This window comes from Taeniopygia guttata, chromosome 9 (genome assembly GCF_048771995.1).
Source record: "Taeniopygia guttata chromosome 9, bTaeGut7.mat, whole genome shotgun sequence".
Taxonomy (NCBI): Eukaryota; Metazoa; Chordata; class Aves; order Passeriformes; family Estrildidae; genus Taeniopygia; species Taeniopygia guttata.
In genome coordinates, this window is record NC_133034.1 from 8,538,481 (window position 1) to 8,563,057 (window position 24,577).

Genomic DNA, 24,577 nt, shown 5'->3' on the forward strand with positions numbered 1-24,577 from the left:
CAGTGGCCTCCACATCTGTTTTTTGCACTACTCTATGCTCAGCCCAAGGACAGGGACATTCACCATGAATGAAATGCAAATATATAGGCTTTAGGTGGAAATAGATTCACTTGTCTCATGATGCTGTATAAATATGTGGAAAGAAGGAGGGGCCGGGAGAGAAAAAATGTATTTTTAGCCAGGAAATCTTTCAGTAAAATCCATATACTTGGAAGTAAATTAAACCATTGGAGTAAAAAGTTTCTGGAAGATGATTTCTTCGATTTGGGAGCCAAAAGGGGAAAAGAGCAGAAAATCAGCAGAAGGAGAGGAAGGATCACTGATATTATTACCGAGCAGCCTGGCTGCAGCACCCTTCCCACACCACAAACACCACGGCTCAGGACAGCAGCAAGGAAATCTGAAATCTGCTGAAGAGAATAAATCCCTCTGGGGCAAACACCAGGACTGTTACTCTAAATTCTGTATCAATATCTGTTGTGGATAAACTTTAAATTAAAAACAACATGCAATAATTAGAAATAGTCCATTTCAGGTTTGTACAGCAACTACTTTATTATTTTCAAATGCAAATGTTTGCATTGTTTGCTATTTTACAATTTTACAAACTAGGTATAAAAGACCATAAATAAATGACATAAGTTATGTGTACCTAAAATTCACGGAGGGAGAAAAAAATTACAAATTAAAACAAAATAGAAAAATCTATATATCTAACCCAGAGATCGTTCAAATGCACGAACCAAGAAATGCTGTTAGATTTTTTCAGTATGAACTAAATTATAATATGCCTCATACATTCTAATTTACACAGTCCTTGCATATTCCAACATACTTGCAGTGATACAAAAAAATAAATGCACTCTCTTTTTATTTGTCTGATTAGTATTTCAGATTTTTTTTTCTGGTTATGAAAATGTCACATAAAAGAAAAATACTGCTTTTTAAGTCCCATTTACTGGTTACTTACCAGCTTTTTTTTTTTTTTTTGTATTTTATACATATATATTTTTAATACATAAGATCCATCACAAAATTAGCACAGCAAGAAACCCGGACAAACATCAACCATTGGTGAGTGAGCAGGACAATTGAACACACTCATCGTGGGGTACGAGCGGCGGTGGCCTGTCCCCGAGGGCAGCAGTGTCTGAGCAGCCTGTGGTGGCCCAGCCCGTGGCACAGGTGGCACGTCCTGGTGCCCTGCCATGCCCAGCTCCCCTCGCTTCCCTGCCAGCCTGCTGCTGCTCCTCCTTCAAAGCAGAGCAATTCCCACGGAGGGTCAGCGAGGGGGGAAAGAAGGAACAGGAGCCACCTCGGGACACCAGGTCACAGCTCTGGGCAGGGCTGCACGCCCAGACTGCCCCGCATGTGCCCGAGAGCCCCCGGGCCACGGGGGCAGCACGGCCACCTGCCCCTGCCAGGCGCTCGTGGCCCTGTGCCCCTGGGTGAAGGCACTCAGCTCCACTCCAGCTGCCCACGCTGCACCAGGGTGAGCTCTCCAAACACAGCAAGCTCTCCTAGGCAGTATCAGCATGCTGCAGCACTGCTCCTGGCCACGGAGCAAAGAGTGTCTTCTACTGCTCTTCAACTGCTCTTCAACTGCACAAGGAACAGGACACACTGCACAACTCTTGCTAACTGTTAATTTTACAGGTCTTGTTGCATTTTTGTTCCTTATCTGTGCTGGGAACCAGGGAAGTGTTCTGATTATTACGTTGCACACAGAGCAAGGTGCTTCTGTGAATGGAAGAACTGCATGTATTTGCTAGCATTCAACAAGTCTTTAAAATCCTATTTTTGCAGATAAAAAAGGCTATGTAAGAATTCAGTTCAGGATTACCAGTGGATAGAGATGCAGGTGTTGCCTCCACCACCTTGCCACTGAGAATCTGGTCGTTCTTGGTCATGAGCAGGGCACTAGTACAAATAAACACTTAACAAGAACTTTTAGCACCCTTTAGATCCTGCATTCATTACTCCAAAACTAACTTGAAACTGCCCCTGTTTCAGGCTGCAGAACTACTCAACAATGTTAGTGTGGCAGCTAAAAAATACACTTACAGATACAGAAATTTCAACACTTTCTTAATGTGTGTGTTCTTGTTATCATTTCAGACATGAGCTATCAGCCTGGTCTCACAGGACAGAGGTGTTTGGGGCACATTCACAGGCAGCTCTACACGAGGTGACTTGCACGCCAACACACGCACACGAGCACACGTACGCACCTTTCGGAGGAGATAATAATCCATTATCCATTCAAGGAAAAAAATATATTTATATCACTGCAATGGCACCTTTAGTGTAAAATGTCACTTCAGCAATGTACACAGGCAGCTCACAGGAACTGGGCTCTTTGCGGTGGCACCTGGCCTGGCGTCCATGGTAAGATGTGTAGTGCTCTGTCACCTTCATTCGTCCGGGATGCAGAGGTGACAGCCAGGGGAATGAGGAGAGACAACAAAATATATAAATAAAACCAAAGGTAAGCAGAGAAAGCAGAAGAGGAGGAAAAACAAAATCCAGATGTCTGCAGGGCTTTGATACAGTACATTCCTCAAGTGACAACTGGGTGCTGAGTCTTAACGAGTCAGTTATCGCTCAGTGGAGAAAAACAACGGAGTGGGTGGCCCAGGAACAAAAAAAGAGACAGTAAAAGTCACACGCTCTTCGGGGACCGATGACTGTTCAGCATGTGTTTTCCAGAATCAGTGCCATGGAAGACGCAACTGTGGGTCCAGAAGGCTTCATGTCTAGTCTGTGTTCCTCCATGGTCAATGTGATCAACAGGACGGGCTACGAGGCTGTGAAAGCAAAATCCATCTCCCTGCACAAAAAGAGAACCCAAATTAAATGTATTAAACCACATGCACCAAGATAGACAACCCAGACCTGCCCAAATGGCAGCGCTCAAAGGGTGGGAACCCTTTGCCTTTCCTGTCCTTCCTCCTTCCCTATTTCAAAATCTTGCTTCCATAGTGTACCTTACATACAGACATGCAATCAGCCAATCTGTCTTTCTACCTATACTTACATGGGCCACCTTTTTTTTCCTCCATCTGCTCTCTTCAAGCTAAAATCACATTCCAGTGGATGCCCCTCATTGGCCATATTTTATTTCACAGGAAACACAACCACCAGTGGCAGTGCTGAAAACCCAGCATCTGAGCTGCCTTCACAGTTTTCATTCTATAGGGACACAGTTTTCCATTTTGTGTGGAAAATATTGCACTGTTTTGAATTACCACTACTAGACTCCAAGACAGCAATTTAACAAACTGGCCAGAAAATTGGGTGTATTTTGGTTTTAGATAAAAAAGATGATCTCAACAGAACGCAACAGACTTGCAGCAAGGAAACTTCCAGTATCTCTGCACTAGAGAGGCAGAAGAATTTTTCCTGCTGAAAGTACAAATGTCAGGTCTTTAAAATGAGTAACTACTTCTTATGTTGCCTGGCAAAGTGACATTAAAACATGTTGGTTTAAGTAGATTTTTTTTAAAGAAATCTTAAATTTCTTGAAATGGAAAAGCTTTTATAAGTAATACTGAAGAACAGTTTATACTGAGCTGTCATGACTTGACAGGATCCAAATTTAGCATCTCATATTCAGAACAAGTTGTTCTCTGAGACAGTTGGGAGTGAGGGAAAGTCAGTGGTTAAAATCAGCAAGTTATTGTTAAAAGTGACAAAAAAAGTGATGTGAGTGACAATACAGTATGTGTGATTTGTCCAACTGAGTGAACTGTTTTGGATTTAGGATAAACTCAATTATTAAGAAAGTTTGACCTATAAAGCCACTAAATCATTTCTGAATTTACTGTCAGGTGTGGAGTAGGACCAGAATATTATAGACTAAAGAACCAGTCTTAGTGCCATTAAACGGTAAATCTCACCTTTCTGGCATTGTGCCTGGCACAGCTGAAATGCAATGTCACTTCTAAAGGACATAGCATGAAAATCCTCCTGATGCTCAGCACAGGGCAAGTGGCCCATCGTTTTTCTAAGGTCATCCTATCACTTTGGCCCTCAGAAGGACTTTAAAGGACTCTAACTTACATACTCTGTTCAAAAAGAGTCATAAAAGCTTCATGACAAATAAATTCAAGCCTCAGTGTGTTCAGAGCTTTACTGGATAAAGCTTTATCCTGTGTGACCCGCTGAGGAGAACCACATTGCCATAGCAAGCCAGGGCACACTTTCAGTCACTCAACTTCCATCTATTCCCTAGAGAAGGCAGAGGACAGCTTTTCCACGTTCCCTCTCCTTGGCCATACCTGCAGAGGGGTGCCAGGCCCCAGCTGTGCAGTTTGCACCTGGCTTTCACACACCCACAGCTGCCCTGATAATCCCAGATACTCACCCTACAGGGCTGGTTTTCAAAGTAGATTTTGGTTCCCACAACTGATCCAACAGGATCATGGTGCACGAGCTGTTACCCTGCCTGACACCCATATTGCACAAAACCTGCAAGGCTGCATGCTCTATACCATATTTTTCTGCTCCCCTTCCTATAAAACCACTGACACCACAACTGAAACACATCTTTCTAAAACCCAAGTACTACTTTTACTGCTGTGCATAAGAATGCAGGAAAAGTCTCTGGTTCTTCTTGATGCATTTATGAGTATTTGTACTTTACACTGTGGCATCTATTTATGTTGAGTTTTTCCAACCACAACATAAGGGCATCCCTACTGCTCTCAGTGTGAAATGAGGCCAAGCTCTCAGCATTGAGCTGAGCCCTAAGACACTCCTACACCTTGTCTGCACACCCTACCAGGCAACACCTTGAGAGGAATTTGAGATAGTGCAATTTTCACAACCATCAAATAGAGCAAACAATGGGAAAGGCTCAGCAATTAGTCTGGGAAACCAGCACAGATTCTTACAAACCAGTTAAGAACCCCAAATAACACATACCACAGCAGTTTCTTTATTTTCCCCCAACAGTGATGAAATCCTGGCACAGCTTACAAAATAAAGCACCATGAATATGTTGGACACAGTACTTCCACTGACCTTCCATGAGGCAAAGGGAGTAAGTTTCTTGAAAGAGAAAAGAAGTCTGAAAGCTCCACAGCCACGATTGTCACAGCTGACTACTGGCAAGATGGTCACAAAAGTCTTTCAATGGTAGGCTTCAGCATGGCACAACAGCCAAGAACCTCCCCAGAAGTCCAGTTTTGCCCAGTAATCCACAGGGTGGGTCACTTCACGTCTCAAGCCCACGAACGGGTAGATCATTAATTGGCAGGCACTGATTAGCCACGTGATATTCTCACTGAGGTTTTTGCAAGGTGTTAGTGATGCATCAAGTCTGCAAAGAATATCCTAGGGCAGATTCTTCATTCCAGTGAAAGATACACAACGGTGGTTTCACCCACAAATAAAACACTATGGTTGTAATCCTACAGGTCACAGGGAGAAGGAAAGTAATGCTGTTGTTTTTTAAGCACAGTATCTGGCAGCAAACATAGCATCAAAACTTGAATGTGACTTTATATTTATATAGATACATGTATTTTACACATCATTGATCAACAGAGAAGTATGTTCCAAGAAACCATTTGTTCCAGGTCTGGTTTCAAATGACGGCTTGTCATTTCTGGAGGCCCCCTCCCAACACACACGCTCGGGTTCCCAATCTGTACATCAAGCAATGCTGCAGATCTTTATTTCGACGGGCGAGGAGACGAAGTAAAAAAAGTGCAGTTCTTCAATTAAAGTGCATGGATGAGGTAAATTAATTTCAAGAGTTTTGAGTTTATTCAGTGCTGGCTCAGACGGGAACCATCCTGCCGTGCATCTGTTGCATTTGGGTGCGCATCGCTTGCACACTGCTCAGGATCTTGTTCTGGTGCGCCAGGGCCGTGATCCCGATTCTGGCCAGGTCCCTGTGGAAGGCAAGAGAAGAACGAGGGGCTGAGAACAGTGGATCAGATGCCGGTGCAGAGAAGAATATTAAGAGTCAACCACAAGCAGCATTAGCAAAAGCAGATGTACAGAAATGTTTAATTAAATAAGTGGAGGGATTGTGGAGGCATTTTAAAGTTATCCTCCATCCAAATGAAAGGCATTCCATTCCTTTAATGACTGTAATGATATGCAGCACAAAGCAAGAGAGGCTGATTAAATCCAGATTTACCAGTTTTTTTGTTATATCGCTGAGTACTTACTCCTGGTTCATATGCACCACAGCCTCTAGGGTGGTATAGCCAGCAGCTGTGAAGTTATCCTTGTATCGCTCCATTTTCATGGCTTGGAGCCAGTCACTGACAGAAACAACCGCCGAGAACTCAGGGGAGCTGGGATCCAGCAGGGCTGTGCTAGGTCTGGATGCCAAACAGTGAAAGGACAGAGAAATGGTGTCAGCTGGATCACAAACCACAAACCCAAGTTTGGTCTCTGCAGCAATTAACCTCAATGATGAGGGAAAGCAAGGGCAAGAGGCTGTGCCCAAGGAAACTGGTGGCTCTGCACATCAACTCAGATCAATGCAGGAAACCAAACAAGATGCAGAGTAATGGGCCAACTTTTGCTAAGAATTAATCTGACCTCAGGTTTCCATTTTTAGTTTGAGATCTAATTTGAACCACAATACAGCTTATGATTTCCATCTCAGATACAACCAAGTTCATAAAAAATGCTTTTACTCCCCAAAACAAAGAAGATGGCAATGGGGGAAGGCTTTTGGCCTGCTGGGTCTGCGTCTCATGGGCAGCAATGCCAGACCTTGCCAACCCTGCAGGTGTCAGATTTCAGCTCAGCAGCTATAGAAACACTGCTGAAGTATGTGCAAAGAACTGGGAGCTCACACCCTGCCAGACTGGTTTGGAGGGTAAAACTCTGGGCAGGTTCCGATAACTCCTGTTTCCAGCCAGGTCTGCTCAGTGCATTCAATCAAACTCAGGACAGCAGGGAGTTAATCCCCTCTTTAATCAATCCATTCCTGACCGAGTGTGTGCCAGGAGTGGCACGAATCACACAAGCTTTGATCTTTGTTTGCACTGTGGAATGTGCTTCTTATTTTGCCTTGCACAGTTTTGCCAATAATTATTTTTACAACATTTTCTTCTCGTATTAATACTGCATTTACTATTTCATGTATATCATAAGTCACAGTTTCATTAAAGCACTATAAATTACTGTTATCTATCTAATCAAAACAACTATAATTTAGCAATTTATTTGAAAATGCACATCGATCAAAGACTAGGTGTGCAATAGCATGGTTAGGTCTTGCCTGAGGCATTGAGTACACGCTAGCAATACTTGGTTCAACTCTTTTACTGCATTATCTAACACAAGACCAACGATGGTAACCTATTTATATATAATTATGCTTTAAGTATAAAGTCATATATTAATAATGTTATATGCATATTTGAAATCCCTATTCCGAAGAAAATAAAAATACTTATAAACAGCCATGAACGTGAAATGACCTTGAATGGGCTGTTAACTTACATACACACACACAGAGAATGACCTTGAAGAGGTTATTAACTACTGGAAAACCTATATATTTTCAAAGAGCACCTGTAAATTGAAAAGAAAGCAAAATGGAAGGTTCCATGCTGTGATTCTTCAACCAAATGATCACAGCAGATCATACTGTGATTCTCACCACGTAAATTATTTAAGCCTTGAGGGAGGATACATTTTTGCCAGGCTCCCAGTGCAATTAGGGCAATCTGGAAGAGGTGGCAATAGTGGCCTCACAGGGTTAATGATCCCTCTTCTGGTGACATACATTGTAAGCAAGACTCACAGAGGGACATACACGCTTAAAAAAGGATGTTGCTCTGTTGGAGGGTGAGACAGAATCTCTGTTACTCCCCCACTGATTCAAGAAACTTAATTTTGCATTGTCTAATGCATATTTTTGTACCTTTCCTCCTACTAAAAAACATTTTTCTATTACCTTCCGTGTTTCTTTTAAACTTTTTTCCCGTATTTGCTGTAAGCAAATCTACCTGACACAGCAGACATTTGGAAAAAATGGACCGAAGCTGGTAGAGATCAGTAAAGCTCCTATTACTTCAGCAGTGTTTCACCAGCTTACACAAACTGCTGATCTGTCCCAACAAAGCTATTTTGGTTTTATCCTACAACTGGGAGTTTTCCTTCCTGCTGCACTTCTCTTGCATGTACCAGGTACACCATGCTTAGCAAACAAAACAAATGTAATACGGGATCGGTGGAGACATGAAACTGGCTTTCCACAAAATTAAATTCAAATTCACATAAAAATTAATCCACACCTTCCCAATGCCTGCAAGGCGTTGGCTGTAATGCTGCAACGCTCATTTTCAAATCCTACACAAATCTAGGGTTTATAAAACTTGATGATGTGCTTTTCCTGCAGAAAACCACATCACTCCTGTTAGCTGCACTGATTGGGGTGACCCTACCCACTCAAGCCCTTTCCCTGAGGGGTAAAAGGGAAAGAAGCAGCAAACTTTGCTTTTCAGCAGAGCTTGCCTGCATCAGGACATGCTTAAGGCTGTGCTGGAAACTCTCTCAGCGTTGCTGTGATCCAGCAGCAGCTCTGCTCACTCCCCTTACCTCCTGGCAGGGCTAGTGAGCCTGGGTGCCCCGGAGGCCACACGGAGCCAGCAGAGCCCTGCACTCACCCACGCAGAAGAGCGGCTGCTGTGCAGGCTGGCCCTGGGAGCTGCATGCCTGCACTCCTGTGCCACCTGCACTACTGTGCCACCTGCCCTCCCGTGCCACCTGCACTCCTGTGCCACCTGCCCTCCCGTGCCACCTGCCCTCCCGTGCCACCTGCCCTCCCGTGCCACCTGCACTCCCGTGCCACCTGCCCTCCCGTGCCACCTGCCCTCCTGTTCCACCTGCCCTCCTGTGCCACCTGCCCTCCTGTGCCACCTGCCCTCCTGTGCCACCTGCACTCCCGTGCCACCTGCCCTCCCGTGCCACCTGCCCTCCTGTTCCACCTGCCCTCCTGTGCCACCTGCCCTCCTGTGCCACCTGCACTCCTGTGCCACCTGCACTCCCGTGCCACCTGCACTCCCGTGCCACCTTCCCTCCCGTGCCACCTGCCCTCCTGTGCCACCTGCACTCCTGTGCCACCTGCCCTCCCGTGCCACCTGCCCTGCGCTCCCTGGCACGTCCCAGAGCACAGCTGACCTGGAGCTCTCGCTGCCTGTCCTCTTCAGGCTGTTGGGGTTGCGGATGAGCTTGTCCAGCATGTTGACGATCTGCCCAAATTTGGGCCGGTCGCTGCGCTCCTTCTGCCAGCAGTCCAGCATCAGCTGGTGCAGGGCGATGGGGCAGTCCATGGGCGGGGGCAGCCGGTACCCCTCCTCGATGGCTTTGATCACCTGCAAACGACATTGGAGAATATCAGACACGGCTCAGTCCACCAGCTGAGTACCGTTTGTCCTAGGGCCATCCAGACTACGGTGACAAATCCCCAGTTAAGCGATACAACACGGAAAATTGCACTCGGACTCAGACAGCTGGTGGTCTCAGAACTGTCATTTCTCCTCAGCAACTCAAAACTAAAAGTGTAGCCAGAGCAGACATCAGATACAGCAGGGCAATTTGTCACAAAAAAGCACATGGGATGTCAGAAGAGCCCTGGTTAGAAATAAGCAACTAGCCTCGTTAGAAAGAGAGCTGGAGAAGCAACAGCTCTAGAGCAAGTCTTTACTATCAGTCAGTTTTGGGTGCTGTATGTTGAGACTGTATTTTCCCCAGCATTTTTAAGATACAGCAGACCACTCCCTCACCCCTGTCCTCCCAGGCTAGCTCATCTCTGTCAGTAAGAGAGGCCTTGCAGAGAACCTGTTCTCTCACTGCTGTATGCTCTGAGCCAAGAAAGGCAGAGATGGGAACCCTTTTGTGCAGCTTTACAAAAGTCCAACACATCTTAAGTACGTATTTCATATTTAACAGAACCCAGAGAAACTCAGATTGAAATCACTTCAAACCCTCTGAAAAGCACTCCAGAAGCTCTAATGGCTTCTTAGCTCTCTCAGGAGAATGGGACACAACCAGAACTCAATTCTGACATGACAGGGACATGACCCAGGAGCCTTCAGATCTGAATTAATCAATATGACACTGCTGGCAGGACTCGCCATGAGACTGGAGACCAGGAGTGCTCAGAGACTGAGTTGCACTAAATTCTCTCCTTCTGAACTTGTCCAATTAGTGGCTAAAATCCACTGGGAGGACAAGGTGAGGGATATGTTTGCATTATTAGCAGCTATTCAGTGACCACAAATAAAGTGGCTCTCACTCCTCCAGAAAGTATGAAGTTCCTTTTGATTTCTCTTGATTCAACAGACACTGAGTATAATTTGAAATCCACTTCTGCTTTGTTGTGAGAAGCAGTGCTCTTGCCATCATTAAGGAAGAAAAAAAAGCATGTCTGTGCTATGGACTGCAAAGAGTGTGCACAGACAGTAATATTGGCTTTCCCTGTCTTGTTCAAGCCAGCTTTTCAACGTGGCCTAGCAGTGCACAGTCGCAGTGAACACCAGCCCAACATAAACAGCTCTAATAAAAGCAGTTGTTTGTTGCAGCGAGCTCCACCGCGCTGTGCAGACATGCCTGATATAACCGAGACACATCTGGTGTTTTATTTTCTTGCTAAGTCTTGATGACTTCCTGTTAGCAAAAGGAAGGCAAGATTGGGTGCCAGAAGAGACATTTCACATCAGAAGGAAATTAAAGTTATATCCCCCATTTAGATTAAATGCCATCCGCATCTAGACACTCTTTGAAAACGTTCAGCTCTACAGAAGAAAGCAGATGACTTGTAAAATGCCTTAACCACTCCCATGGCTGTATATTCAGATTACCATTTTCTTCTTCCCTTACTTGCTTGTAAATCCCCTGGGAAAAGAATTATGGATAATCTAGGTCTCATTTTCACTGGTATTTTTTTCATTTAATAAAAATTCTATTAGCAAAAGCTCTTATTAGCATTATTATTAAATACTCTTCTGGAACAGCAGCCATTGTGCACAGTCCCTCTTGGAACACACTGAAGTAGTCCAGATGGTACGGTTAAACAGGACATGCATAATTTAAGAATGGTCATTTACAAAAGCTACTTTTTAATGCCCTCAGGGGGCATCTATGCCATTGTCACAAGGATGCTCTGACTAATGATCAGATATTGGATTTCCTATATGTTGATTTAGATATCCTACAAGAAATAAAATCACTTGGAAGAGTTATAAGCATTGTGGAGCTTCAAGAATTAACTACCAATAGGAAGCCACATCAAATTCAAGCTTTTCTCTTAAAGACATTCAGTAAACCCAATTCAAATCCTCCTTCTCTTGACAGTATTACAATTTGACAGTTTAAATATATTAGTTTTCCTTTCCTCCATTTTTCTTTAATTGCTGTTTTTTGCATTTAAAAGACCAAACCAAATAAACCCCATGCACAAGGTATAGACCCGAACTTGAGTCCCCTATTCTGTGAGCTTAGACAAAGCTTGAAGTACTCAAGGAACTTTAGTTCCAGAGAGGTTCCCTGAGAAAACAGGAGCCTACCACCCATGACATCCTTTCAAAAGCCTGGAACAACCATCTTATAGCTATATAGCAATTGCCACAGAAACACATCAGCAGGCATCTAAGGACAAAGGTGAAGCCATGGGGAGGGGAAAGGCAGGAGAAGCTGAGGAGGACACTCACATCTTGGTTGGACATGTCCCAGTAGGGTCTCTCCCCGTAGGACATCACCTCCCACATGACGATGCCGTAGCTCCAGACGTCGCTGGCCGAGGTGAACTTGCGGTAGGCGATGGCCTCGGGAGCTGTCCACCTGATGGGGATCTTGCCCCCCTGCCCCAAGGAGAAACCACAGCCTGGTGAGTCACTGGTGTGAGCGGCTGACACCGTTCTACGCATTCAAAGTACAAAATGGTTTTCTGTGTACAGCTCCAGAGCCCTTCTGAAAATCTCATCCACTTTCTCTCCTGCTTGCCATAAAGCTGTCAGATCCAACCAGGAGGCAATGCTGCCCATCTGTTTGCTTTAGTCACGAGGAGGAGAACCAGTAAATTGTTAAATGCATTTTTATCAGCCCTCCAAGAGGTCTCTGCTTAGGGCAGGGGTTTTACAAAGTATATATTAGAGATTTAGTTGACAAAACAAATAAGTACATGCTGTTAATTACTATTTCCTTGCTTGCCTGTCTGACCTGTTTGGCCTGTTTCAGAAAAATGGGATTATAAACATTTGCTTTTCAAAAAGGTAAAATAAAGAGAGGATAAACTGAGAAGATTTATGAATACGGTGGTGTTTCCCATGGGCAATATCCCAACTCCTGCCAGAGATGTGAGAAGGCAAGCAAGCCTCTGGGCTCTCAGATCCTGGCAGAGGAGTTCAACACCAAACCAGGGTACAAGGTTTCTTTTGATACCTGTTGGAGAAACCTGCCTCTTCTTACAATACTTTTTTAAAAACAAATAGAAACACTTGGCCATCTGATTTGGGCCACTGAGGTCCTACACTGTTTAAAAAGGAACTCGCTCCATCCTGTTTATCTGATTTTGCCTTAGCTGAATGATCCCAGGCCAGAGATTTCTCCTTTTGTTTATGCTAATATGCAAGGTGCTTTTAATTGAGCTTTTGGTTTCCTGCAGTTCCATCTGGGGAATGACTTAAACTGCACAAAAGTTTTTGGATTTTTTTTTCATTTGCTTTATGCTTCTTTGATTAAGTTTATTTTTTTCCCAGACATCTCCTAGATAGCTTTTATCCATAACTGAGTGCAGTGTGTGCATACTTAATAGTATATTGTTCTATTATATCTCTCAAGTGTTTAATATGGACTGGTTCCAAAGCCAAGGGAAATCAAAAGGGGTCCTTCCCCTGGCTGCTTCAGCCTTTGCATCAGGCCCTTTGTGAATCAGGTTGTGGCAATATGTGCCTTGGTGACTACAAGATGCTCTCACTTATAATGAGTTACTAACAGGAACAGAACACATAATTTTCTTAAAATTGTTGCTTTAAGAAACTGCATTCTATTGCAGCCTCACTGGTTATGGAAAAGCTTTATTCCTCCTTTCAGACACAGATGCACCAACATTGCTTATACATGGTTGTCACTCTGAAAATTGTCAATAAGCTCTTTATATTTAGTTGATTGAGCACTGTGGAGTTAATCCAAATATCCCTGATCCTTCATTACTGATACCAAATGAAGACAATGACTGTAAAGCAAATGTCATTGACTCCCTCTAGTTTACTCCTGAGAGTCAACAATACCACATCTTCACTTGCTGAATTCAAAGAGAAGCTTTTTAGTCATTTCTGTCTTGCCCTTGTGTGCTTGTCTAAACCCTGATTTCCCTGAATACAGCTTTTCAGACCTCTGCTTCTGCTTCTTCCACTTGCCACCCCTATGAGTGAGAGATACCAAGGGTGGCCAGCATTTAGTACTACAGGAGTCTATCATTCCCTGTAATGAGCTGTGAATCCATTAAAGGATGAGTGTTGGGATTAAACAGCAAGATCTGAGTGCTGCAAACAAACTCAGCACTAGGGAGAACAGATGGAGAATGGCAGATATTTAAAAACGAAGAAAATAAGCAATTAAAGAAGGAGACTTGATAAACCGACATTTTTCTCTTTAAGTGTGTGTTGATATCAGAGGTATTGGTACAAAGGTTGGTAATGGCTGGGATGGTGCTTTGTGGCCAGAATACTTGCATTAGCAGCATATTAAAATAGCTTTAGCAAAATTACCTAAGAGCAGGATGCTGAAATATAGATAAAATGGGAAAGAAACAAAAAATGCAAATGCAGGCCTAACACTTCTCCCAGTCCAAATCACTTAGGTCAAATTTATGACTGGCTTTTTGATGAGAAAAAGCGGATGCATCTTTTTGATTTTTTTGTTGTGTGTCTACACCTGCTGTATCAAACAGCCATGTGGAAACCATGTTTGTAGATATCAGAAGGAACAGAAGTCCAGGCTCTGATTTCTGGCATCAGATTCCTGTCATGTGCTGTACCATGATGAAGGAACAAGAGGAATACATGGATATTCCCATGGGTATGCACAAAAGAAATACTGCTGTGGCCACTGCTGTAGCAGCAACAGCACATCAATTTATAGGAGCTATGGAACCTGGGCCAATGTTTACTTTTAGGTTGTGATTTAGGTTTCCACTTGTGACTGAGACTATTTTAAAACAAACCACTGACACCTCCCACACAGTCAGACAAAACCAACATGCAGGCATAACAGCATGGCCATTTTCCTTCCTTCCTCACCCGTGTGGTGTAGGCTGCCTCAGGGTCGTCCTCCAGGACGCGGGACATGCCGAAGTCAGACACTTTGCAGACCAGGTTGCTGTTGACCAGAATGTTGCGAGCAGCGAGGTCCCGGTGCACGTAGCTCATGTCAGACAGGTACTTCATCCCTGAGCCAATGCCACGCAGCATCCCCACCAACTGGATGACTGTGAATCTGCCATCGTTCTTCTGCACATGGGCAAAGGAGCAAAATCACAGAGCATTAAGCTAAAAGCTACGTTATTGCCACTGCTGAAATTGGCAAAGAGCAGAGCTGTGGATTCCCATCTTCTCTCAAATAAAATGCAATGTTATTTCCTCGCTCTCCTCACTAGTGTCTATAATTCACCAGTAAAGCAAAAACCCAGAGGTTCTGTCACAGCTTTCAGTGATGCAGTATCCTGTTTGCAATGAATCTGATTTTAATGATTCTACAGAACTGCAACGCCTTCAAAAACAGAGCAAGTCAGAACTGTTCACATTAAACATGGATTATTTAAGATCCTGCTGTTTAAAAAAATTAATTTATTTTATATTCTTCCAATTTATATTTATTCTGGTTTTTGATAGAAGCAACACCAGAAAACAGAATTTCCCAAATACAAACATAATTTCTTTAAAACTGTGCAAATTTTAGTATTGAAAAGAGAAAAGGAAAGAAAAGGAAAGGAAAGGAAGGAAGGAAGAGGAAGGAAAAGAAAGGGAAGGAAAGGGAAGGAAAGGGAAGGAAAGGGAAGGAAAGGGAAGGAAAGGGAAGGAAAGGGAAGGAAAGGGAAGGAAAGGGAAGGAAAGGGAAGGAAAGGGAAGGAAAGGGAAGGAAAGGGAAGGAAAGGGAAGGAAAGGGAAGGAAAGGGAAGGAAAGGGAAGGCAAGAAAAGGCAAGAAAAGGCAAGAAAAGGCAAGAAAAGGCAAGAAAAGGCAAGAAAAGGCAAGAAAAGGCAAGATGTTCCCAGTATAAAATCTCCTTAACTTTTGAAGAAATCACCTACCCTGAGGAAGGCATCCAAGGAGCCATTCTCCATGTACTCAGTTATGATCATTACTGGTTTACCTAGAGTATGCAGAAAGAAAAACACAATTCCTTGATGAACACCAATGTTAATGGGATAAAAATGGCTTGCACATGATTTTGCTGCCAAGACACCTGGCTTACACAATCTAATTTAATTTGAAACGCACCAAGCTTATGCCTCAGCTGTGGGGAGCAAGAGATGAAATATTACAGGACAGAAACATTTAATGGGCTCATTTGGAAGGTTAACCCTTCGGTTGACTCATTGACAAGGTCTTTAACTAAAGTGGCTCCTGTTCTCTAAGGAATATGTGAATTGATAATTGAACTAAGAAACAAAGATCTGTCCAAACCTGACAAAAATCTTTAGTATAATAAATTGCTTGCAGAGCAGAAAATGATATTCGTGAATGCTTTGGTCTTTCAGTCTTTTTTGAAAGATCAATGCTTTAAGCTGCCAGGAGCTACAAGGTATTCCAAGACAACTGGATTCAAGAATGAAAAATGCAGGGTGTTCCTTTCAACCTTCTCTGTCTTGAGTTTTTATTTTGTGTTTCCCTCGTTATTTATAAATGAGCCAAAGCCATTTGCCTCCTGAAGTCAGCCAGGGGCAAAATGATTCAGTGCCCTGTGTCACACATGGGGCACAGAGCTCAGCAGCACCCAGCTCCCCACGCTGCAACAGGGGCCAAGCTGGGCAACCCGAGTAGAAATGCAATGTTACTGACAGGGGGATGCTTTCTAGGCACTCTCCTGCCTAAAACAACAGCAAATACACAAATAATGCTCGGTGTTGCCTTTAAGAGTTTTATAAAGATTATACAGTGTCTGAAACTGAGAACACTTAGGTGCATACAAGGAACACTAATTATTTCAGGGAGTTAAATCCTACTGCATATATAACATACAGGTATTTGTAGAAATCGGTCTGATAAGATCTCAAAAGAGCAATGGCAGAAGTAGAGAAGTAACTCATCAAAGGTTGAATGGCAAAAGCCCAGCCCCAAGATGAGCACCTGACAATCAGTGCTGTCTGGCACGGCAAACCTTCCTCTCTCTTATGCTTTACCTACAGGAACTATATTTTCTTCCTAAATAATAGATGGTGTCCCAGAGAAACCCAGCTTTTACTTCCCGGAGCAGGTCTGAATAAGGGAACATTATAGGGAAAGAAGGCTTCAAAGACCAGGTCACCCAGACTGTAAATAGCTCAATTGCATATTGGCATGGGAGATATCACAACTACTTAATTTTTCCTTGCTTCTGTCACCAGCAAGGATCTGCTCCAGAAAAACCATCTCCAAAAATTACCCTTCCATGAAATGTTGCAACATTTAAAGTTCCCCTAATAGTTTCTACCTCAGTGCATCTTTCACCAAGACTCTTTTCTCTTCATTTGTCAGGGATTTCTGGTTCTGAAGTAACTTTTTTTAATTAGAAAACCATATGCAATAGGGACTGACTGTAGGAACATTTTACCACATTTCACTTAGGCCAACATCTATGCGCGATACGTAACATATTTCACTCATCATTACTTATTTCACCTTTCCGGTCCCAACCTATCCTTTACATGCCTTTCACTACTCCTGCTTTACTTCCCTTCCCTGCTGGTATCCAAATTATTACTGGTTTGGTCCCATGCAAGCTAGTATGCCTGTGAAATGCCATTACAGAATGTTGCAGAGAAGCAATGGTATTGCATAAAGCAAACTGCTCTGGAAGAAGGACTGAGTGACCTTGGCTGAGCATACCCTTAAGTAAAAGGATGTGATAAAACATCATCATCCCTCTAATTCACCTTTGAAAGCATTCTTTGGTAGAAAGAGGGAAAACTTCAACCAAATCTGCATATGGCAGTTTCATTTATGCTTCGCAACTGTGATGGCCACCCTTCCACTGAACAAATACAGCTAAATGAGTATTAATTAACCTTCTTCAATCAAAAGATACTATGTCAACGTAGAAGGGAAAAAAGGAAGACTCTTTCAGTGCATTAACATGTAATTTCATTACTCAGGCACTTCTTTAGCAAGGGAGGGGGGATAGAAAGAGGAGGGAGAAGTTACCATCAGTGAGTCAATTATTAAAGTACTTGACTAGCAGCCAATAATTTATTCATGGTTTTTTGCTGCCTCTCTCAACCCCCATCTATACCACTATTTATCTCACATTTTAATTTTCAGTTTATTAAATGCATCCATTTATCACAGCATTCAGAAGACCTATGGAGAAATGGAGATAAATGTGTTGTTAAGTAGCCCTGTTTCCCCAGGAGTGCAGCCTGCAGTAACGGAGCCATGAGCATCACTTACTGGGAGCCAGGAACGGGGCACTGCCAGGTCACGCTGCCACCTCCTCGCTGAAAATTCCCAATCATTTTAATTCACTGACAAGTGCATTATGCAAATGCCTGCGGTCATTTATAAGTGCTGGAGCTGTAGCAGCTCAGGGGCTTCCAGCCTCAGTGGGATTTCAACACAAAGATTCCCCTGTTGTCTTTCTTTTACCAAGGTGCTAAAAGCATCACTGCCTGAGGCAAACACCCTGGCCTGATCATAGCCCTCCTCCCTTTGCTATTACAATCAACGAGAGAGACACTCAGACCTTCCAAATTTAAACTGAGTACTGTATTTTAATTTTAGTTTTGAGGGAGGCTCTCAGTAAAGGATGGCCAAAATTAGTCCAAACTGCTCTTTGCCTTTAAAAGCAAACTGCCACACACTGTATGAGCCATTTTCAACTGTTGAGAGAAGGCAGACCAGGAGAGAGCAACACAAATGAGCAGGGGTAATATTTCCAGAAACAAAAGTGGCAGAGTAAATATCAGCTCTCACTGATATTCAAGAGGGACAGAGTTTTACAGTGGAACTGATGGTTTTGATAACCTTTTATGAAAGGTACTTTATTCTTCTAGTGATATTTTACTTTTTAACATTTCATCCATCTCAAATTGTAATTGCTCCCACTATTAATACCCTGCCATTCATGTTCCTCATGCTGCAGAAGGTGAGCTTCACAAAGTCCACTCTGAGAACAGCTCACAAGATCACTGCCTGCTTTCTATGCTAGCCTCAGCATGAGCCCCAACACCCAAAGAGTCTTTCAGGATCAGCAATCAGAGCCAGGCTTTGCCACATGCTACCCAGGGCAGCTGGAGCAGAGACATTACCTACACCATGGCAGGGGCACCTTATCAGGTCACACCCAAGCACTGGTGTCTCACAGGTGCATTTTCAGTTCTAGCCTACAGACAGCACCCAGCAAGCACAGTCACTCTCTAAAGCACAGTAAGACTTTAAAAACCCCAAACAAAGCAAACAAAAAGATCGTCCAGGTAAATTCTGCAGAGTGAAATTAGCACACCTGTAAAGCAGAGAAAATGCATAATCAAGTTTCACACTAAAATAGCTTGCTTCATTTCAAAGGCTTGCTCCTTACATCTGTGCTTTGTACTTTAAACATATGACTGTGTAGTTTTGTTTTGGTATTTTCCCCCATCATTCTGAGTTCTTCACTCACCATCTGCTTTTGCCTATCCTGTAACAATCATCTCAGTCTAGCAAAGATGTGAAAGATGCCTGCTTGGCATAGCAAGAAGGGATGAAAAAAAAAGCCAACCCCTGCAGTATTAATTCCCTCTACAAAATCTTGTACAAGCTGCCTACAGATAGAATATCAGTTGAAACCGTAAACCCATTTATAGCTGACAACAAGATTAATGACTTGTCCTGCACTGATTTCCTCCTATTAGCTATCAGTGGATCTGTTCCATCTGTCATTTTACAGGAAAGAGGGTAAGAATGGGAAAAAAAAAAAGCCAGCACACACCACACAGACTTAATTTCTCAGTGACTTCTAAATTGGACTTGTCATGAAAATGACCTACTTACATTTAGTAACTACACCTTCCAAGTGGATGATATTGGGGTGGTCAAATTGTCCCATGATACTGGCCTCACTCAGAAAGTCTCTCCTTTGTTTATCAGTGTAACCAGCTTTTAGAGTCTTGATAGCAACACAGATCTCTCTTTTTCCTGGCACTTTGAGACGTCCACTGCAGACTTCACCAAACTCCCCTTAAAGAAAAAGGCACAAGAATCCATGGTCATGAGCCTGAAGCATGCACTTGTGTTGTCAAACTGTTGTGTCAGTACATTTGGGAGAACTGTCATACAAAAATCATAGGATCACACATTCCCAAAAAGAAAATTTAAAAGTATTTACAGAAAAAAATGCAAAAGTTCTGGCACTTACCCACACCAATAACTTTTTCAATCTTTATGCAGGAGGCATCAATTTCTTTGGCAAATTCCCTCACAGCTTGGTTTGGATCCTCATATGTAAAAGGATCCACATATGTTCTAACACCTGCAAGGCAGAAATGTTTTATTTGAAGTCACTGATCTACATGCTGCTGAACACAGAACATATGAGACTGAAGCCTTAATGATATACAACAGCAAAGAGAGTGTACAATAAAAATGTACTGTAAGCCAGGAATGAGTGATAAGGAAGGAAGGACTTAAGTATTTTTTTCCCCAGTGCAATATTTTAAAGTGTAAACAGTTAATATTTCCCAATATTGATGTAAGGAATCAGGGTTTTGCCAATTAATGAGCTTCACAAATCACTGCCATCACTAGCATAACCTGTCAGGGACCTGTAAGACTAAAATACATCCCTTTTTCCTGTGGGAGCCAGGTCCTGGGTTTGGTACATGGAAGTAACACTAGGATTAAGTGCTGAAAAAAAGGCAGCAACGTTCACATTCCCTTTCCTGCAGGATTGCCTCTGGCCCATTCAGCAACTGCTTTAGAAGAGTGTTGTGGGGAAAAATCCTGCCTAGAAAGCAAGTGGCTGAAAACAGCTATCTTTCAATGGCAAGAACAATGGAAAAACTTGATAAACCCTTCTCTTCTCTGTACTCTTAAAACATTTTACCTAGACACTTCTATTTTCCCTGTTACTGCAGTAAATTAATTTCAAAGCAGGATGTTTGCAAGAGGGGAAAAGAGAAACCTATCCACTTCAAGAGGAATGTAATCCCTTATTTCCCTAGCACCAGAGCATGAGCCATGTTTTACAACCCAAACCAAAACCCCCAAGCACCAGGGCCTTTTACCTTGGTTCAAGTGTTTCTCCTCATCTGCCTCTTGCTTTGCCTTGCTGTACTTACTGCGCCTGTCAGAACAAAACACAGCATGAGTGCAAAATAAGGATCTCCCTCTGGAACAAGCTCATTGTCCTGACCTGCAGAGACTTGAGCTGCTGGCACCTGCCACAGCCATGACACAACACACAGCCAGGGCAGGAGGATCTTCACACTCCCCTACGTGTTATTGGCATCAACAGAGCATCAAAGGAAACACAAATCTATTTGTATCTCAGCATTTAAAGAATGAAAAAAAAGTTTGTGCTTCGGCTACTTTTCCTTCAAACTTACTTTTGCAACTGAGGGGGCAAATTGCTTTTTCCTCCTACCACACAGGGATTGAAATGCTACAACGGAGATGTTTTGGTAGATTGATTTTCAAACATCATTAGGCAAATGCCAACATCAATACACTTATTTAACTGCAAATTTAAAACTGGAAACAAGTCTCTTAACACAGAAATCATAATCTCAGCAGAAAAAAAAGAAAAACCACCAACCCTGACCATCAAAAATTAAGATCCCAAGGATTTTGCTTATTCTTGCTTAATTGAAGGGGCTGAAGAACTCCTGATGGCAGAACTCCTCTACTAACTCTCTGAGCTGGAGGCAATAACATAGAGTATGTTAATTCAATAGATTACTACTTCTACACCTACACCTGTGATATTGTAATCCAGTTATGTATTTAATTAGTTCAGCTTTCAGCTCCAATGGACAAGGAGCACTACAAAAAGCTAATACAAGAAGTTAGTCCATTAGGGAGGATATTTAGGAGTCTGCTCAGCCAAATGTGTAGGAATTTGAAGTTGGCCAGCATCCAGTGGTATGTAGATGCAGAGAAATGATTTGGGCTTTTACCCACCCATCCTTGAGTGTTCAGAACCAAGCACAGAGCAGACACTAATGCAGAGAAGGGTTTACTGTTGCTTACTCTCAGTTTGCCTGCTCCTGGGAAATCCAGGTTTCCCAGCCAGACCCAGGAGAGCTGACTGGCAAGCGGCTGGAGTGGAGATAAGAGGGAAGGCAGAAGGAGAAACTGAGCCTGGAGAATGGGAAGGGAGAATGGCACAGCCAGAAATGTGCAGCAGCTGCCTGGAGTGAGGCAGGGGACAACCAGGCCTGCCAGGGACACCAGGGTGACACTGGGGTAATTAATAGGCTGAAATTGTGAATAGGGAGAAGAGGAAAATGGGAGCAGGTACAACAAAAATCTAGAAGATGTGAGTTAAAAGGGGTCAAAAAACTCGCAGATAACAGGAAGAGAAGACATAACTGAGAGCCTCACTTGCAGCACATCTCCCTGAGTCTTACCATACCTCTCCTGTCAGCAAAACCTCTCTGCCCCTTTGCAAAAAGCATCTCACTTCCCACTCTGCACCTGCCCTGTGGGGAATGGCAGCTTCCCATTGCTGTCAGCTGGGAGGCCATTCCCAGCCTTTTCCTTTGCACTCCTCGTGCTGGGTCATACAACTCACTATGCCAGGGAAAAAATACAAATTAACCATTAAACAGAAGGAAAAAGTCCTGTTTGACATGTGAAGACGACCTGATCTTTGAACCAAGTGTCACAGCTCCCAACACTGACAGGACTTGTGTTCAGACAGAAAAAGCAGGTACACATCCAACCATAAACTAGTGGGAGCTTCTTCTCTTGACACAAGTAACTAAAACACAAATGGCTCCAAGAAGAGCATTATTAAAACCCACACTGGACCTAAACATCCATTTAAACAGATTATTTGCCCCAGAACTTAAAACATCGGTAACAGAGCTGAGTGAAATAATGGGATGAGGTAGTTCCCAGCTACTGAACTGTGTAAGAAGGAAGAGCCAGCATAAATCTCACCTAAGTCCACAAAAGACCAGGCCAGCTAAGGGGACTGCAGAGATGGTTTCAGGTATTATAGAACTTCTCTCAGAAGAAAGAAAAAGAGGGAAAAAGAAGATTCTGCATTTTAATCAGGATCCTTCAAATTTATTTTATTAATGTTCAGGCACAGATGGGAAATACAAAATGCAAACAGACTTTGCATGAAAGCATTTTAAGTACGAAAAAAAATTCTCTTTATCTTATTTTTAAAAAGTACAAGCACCCTCACAACAGATTAAAAAATAACCTTCCCTCACTAAAACTCAAAGACGGCAAAAAGCGGGTGGAAACAAAGGGATTACTGTTCAAGCAATGTAATTGTAGCTTATTAAGTTTAAATAATACCTTCTAAACTAACTACCTACTTCCACCTCTCACCGTGTCACCTGTTGACCTCTCCTGCCTGGCTTTGGGCAGGACACTGCCGTGTGTCATTGTCCTGGAGAGCAGCCCAGGAGCCCCACGCCACGGGGCACAGGCTGGGGCTGCCTCTGGGGCAGCTCACCTGAGTGGCAGAAGGGAGCCTTTGTCACAGATCTGAATCCCCTAATTACCGAGATTTTGGCCCTGGTGATTAAGTAGCCGGCATTCAGGAAAAGAACACAGAAGCTTTCAGGAGCTGCAGGGGTCAGAGACAGGCAGAGCTCCAGGTGGGGCTGGTGATGAAGAGGAGTTAACAGCGGGGGGAATTAGCAGGCACTGAGGTGAAACAGCAGGACCTGGTTGCCATGCCCCTGCTCCCACCTCCTCCTTCCCACACAAAGAGGGGCTGGGGGGCTTAGGCACCAGGCTGGCAGAGCACCTGCTCCAACACCACTGAAAAAAGCTGGGCAAATATGTCAGAGCAGAACCAAACATGAACCAACCCATCCGCTGGACGAATTTCAGAGAGAAACTTTCAGGTGACCAGAGGATTTGGTCAGACGATCTTACTACACACAAACCCTTTTAGAAGGTGTCTCTGTTTTACACTTCCCCGAATCCTTTACCACTCATTTTGAGACGCTGCAATTTCCCTCAGCATTCCTTCAGAGCAGGATTTAGGACCACACACGCCATGTCCTGCCTGCTGCTCCATGGGTGCCCCCATCCAAACCTCGGGAAGTTTAAAGGAACATTAGGCAGATTGGTTCTCGCTTAGCAGGACAGAGCCAAACAGCTTGAGCTGCCTGAAGGCAAAGTCCTTCGACTAATTCTGCTGTAAAGATGAATTTTGGGATTTGAACAATGTCTTGCAAAAAGCATGAGGCTAAATTACCAGTAATAACCCAGTGTTCAAAAGTGGGCACCCAGAGCATATGCCGGTTCCCACACCGGCTCGTGGATGCAGAGAGGCCGTGTCTGCAGGCCAAAGCACAGGTTTGATTGTACAAATATGACTTTTAGGTCATGGTTAGATTACAAAACCTTCTCACGGGGACTCTCTGGACAGAAAAGCTTTTTCTCATCTGAAAAAATTTTGGAACAAAGTATAATTATTTTGCTATTAACTTCTGCTGGCATAGGAACATCGTGAAATATCCTCAAAGTCCACACCTCTAAATGACATTGTGATAATGGTTAAAATCATCACAGTAACAGTGAATGTTAAAGTAGATTCTGTTTATTGGGAGCTACTTCCAGCTACTGGAGAGCTGTGTATTAAGGGCTATTAACTAGCAAGGCACCATGCATTAGTATGCACAGAGTAGTTTCACTGTCCTAGTATTTCATTCATCTTGCTCTGTCTTTCCCCTTCCATGGCCTCTCTGAGAGAGACCACAGGACATCCCCGAGCCCATGGCCACCAGGATGCTTTTATCTGCACTGCCACCAGTGCCTGGACCTGGCTTTTGTCCCTGCTGCCCACCTGCTCTGCCTTGTGTGCCTGCAGACTGGTGGGCAGAGGTGAGTGAGCAGCCAGCCCTGAGCAGCCCTGGCTGAGCCCAGCAGGTCTGGCCGTACCTGGCTCCAGGCAGCCTCTCCTCTGACAGCTTTATGGCCCATCCTAACGAGAATCAATACCAGGGCAAGGGGCTGACAGTTCATTTTCTAAAGAGTGATCCATTGAGGGCCAATCACCAAGGAGTGTTTATCAGCCTTGGGAAGAGACTTTTTTTTATAGGGGGAGAAGGGGAAGGAATCATCTCAAAGCAGCTCGACAGGCTCAATTCTCCAAGGTGGCGACTCATAATTAGAAATCCAATGTATCCTGCTATCAATCCTACCTTAAATAATAATGTGATCAATAAAAGCGGAGAG

At 43.5% G+C, this 24,577-nt stretch overlaps 1 protein-coding gene across 1 annotated transcript in view; it reads right to left on the reverse strand.

Annotated features, from left to right (window-relative positions):
• Positions 1-1,332: 1,332 nt before the first annotated feature.
• The window catches only part of EPHA4 (EPH receptor A4), a 103,631-nt gene continuing 80,386 nt past the window's right edge, over positions 1,333-24,577 (reverse strand). The window contains exons 9-18 of the mRNA XM_030280793.4: positions 20,434-20,492; positions 19,566-19,679; positions 19,202-19,387; positions 15,286-15,347; positions 14,277-14,486; positions 11,688-11,837; positions 9,157-9,350; positions 6,183-6,338; positions 5,026-5,900; positions 1,333-2,830 (exon numbers count right to left, since the gene is read on the reverse strand). Of these exons, the coding sequence (XP_030136653.4) occupies positions 5,786-5,900; positions 6,183-6,338; positions 9,157-9,350; positions 11,688-11,837; positions 14,277-14,486; positions 15,286-15,347; positions 19,202-19,387; positions 19,566-19,679; positions 20,434-20,492 (1,246 nt within the window). The 3' untranslated portion in view covers positions 1,333-2,830; positions 5,026-5,785. The remainder of the gene's footprint in view (positions 2,831-5,025; positions 5,901-6,182; positions 6,339-9,156; positions 9,351-11,687; positions 11,838-14,276; positions 14,487-15,285; positions 15,348-19,201; positions 19,388-19,565; positions 19,680-20,433; positions 20,493-24,577) is intronic.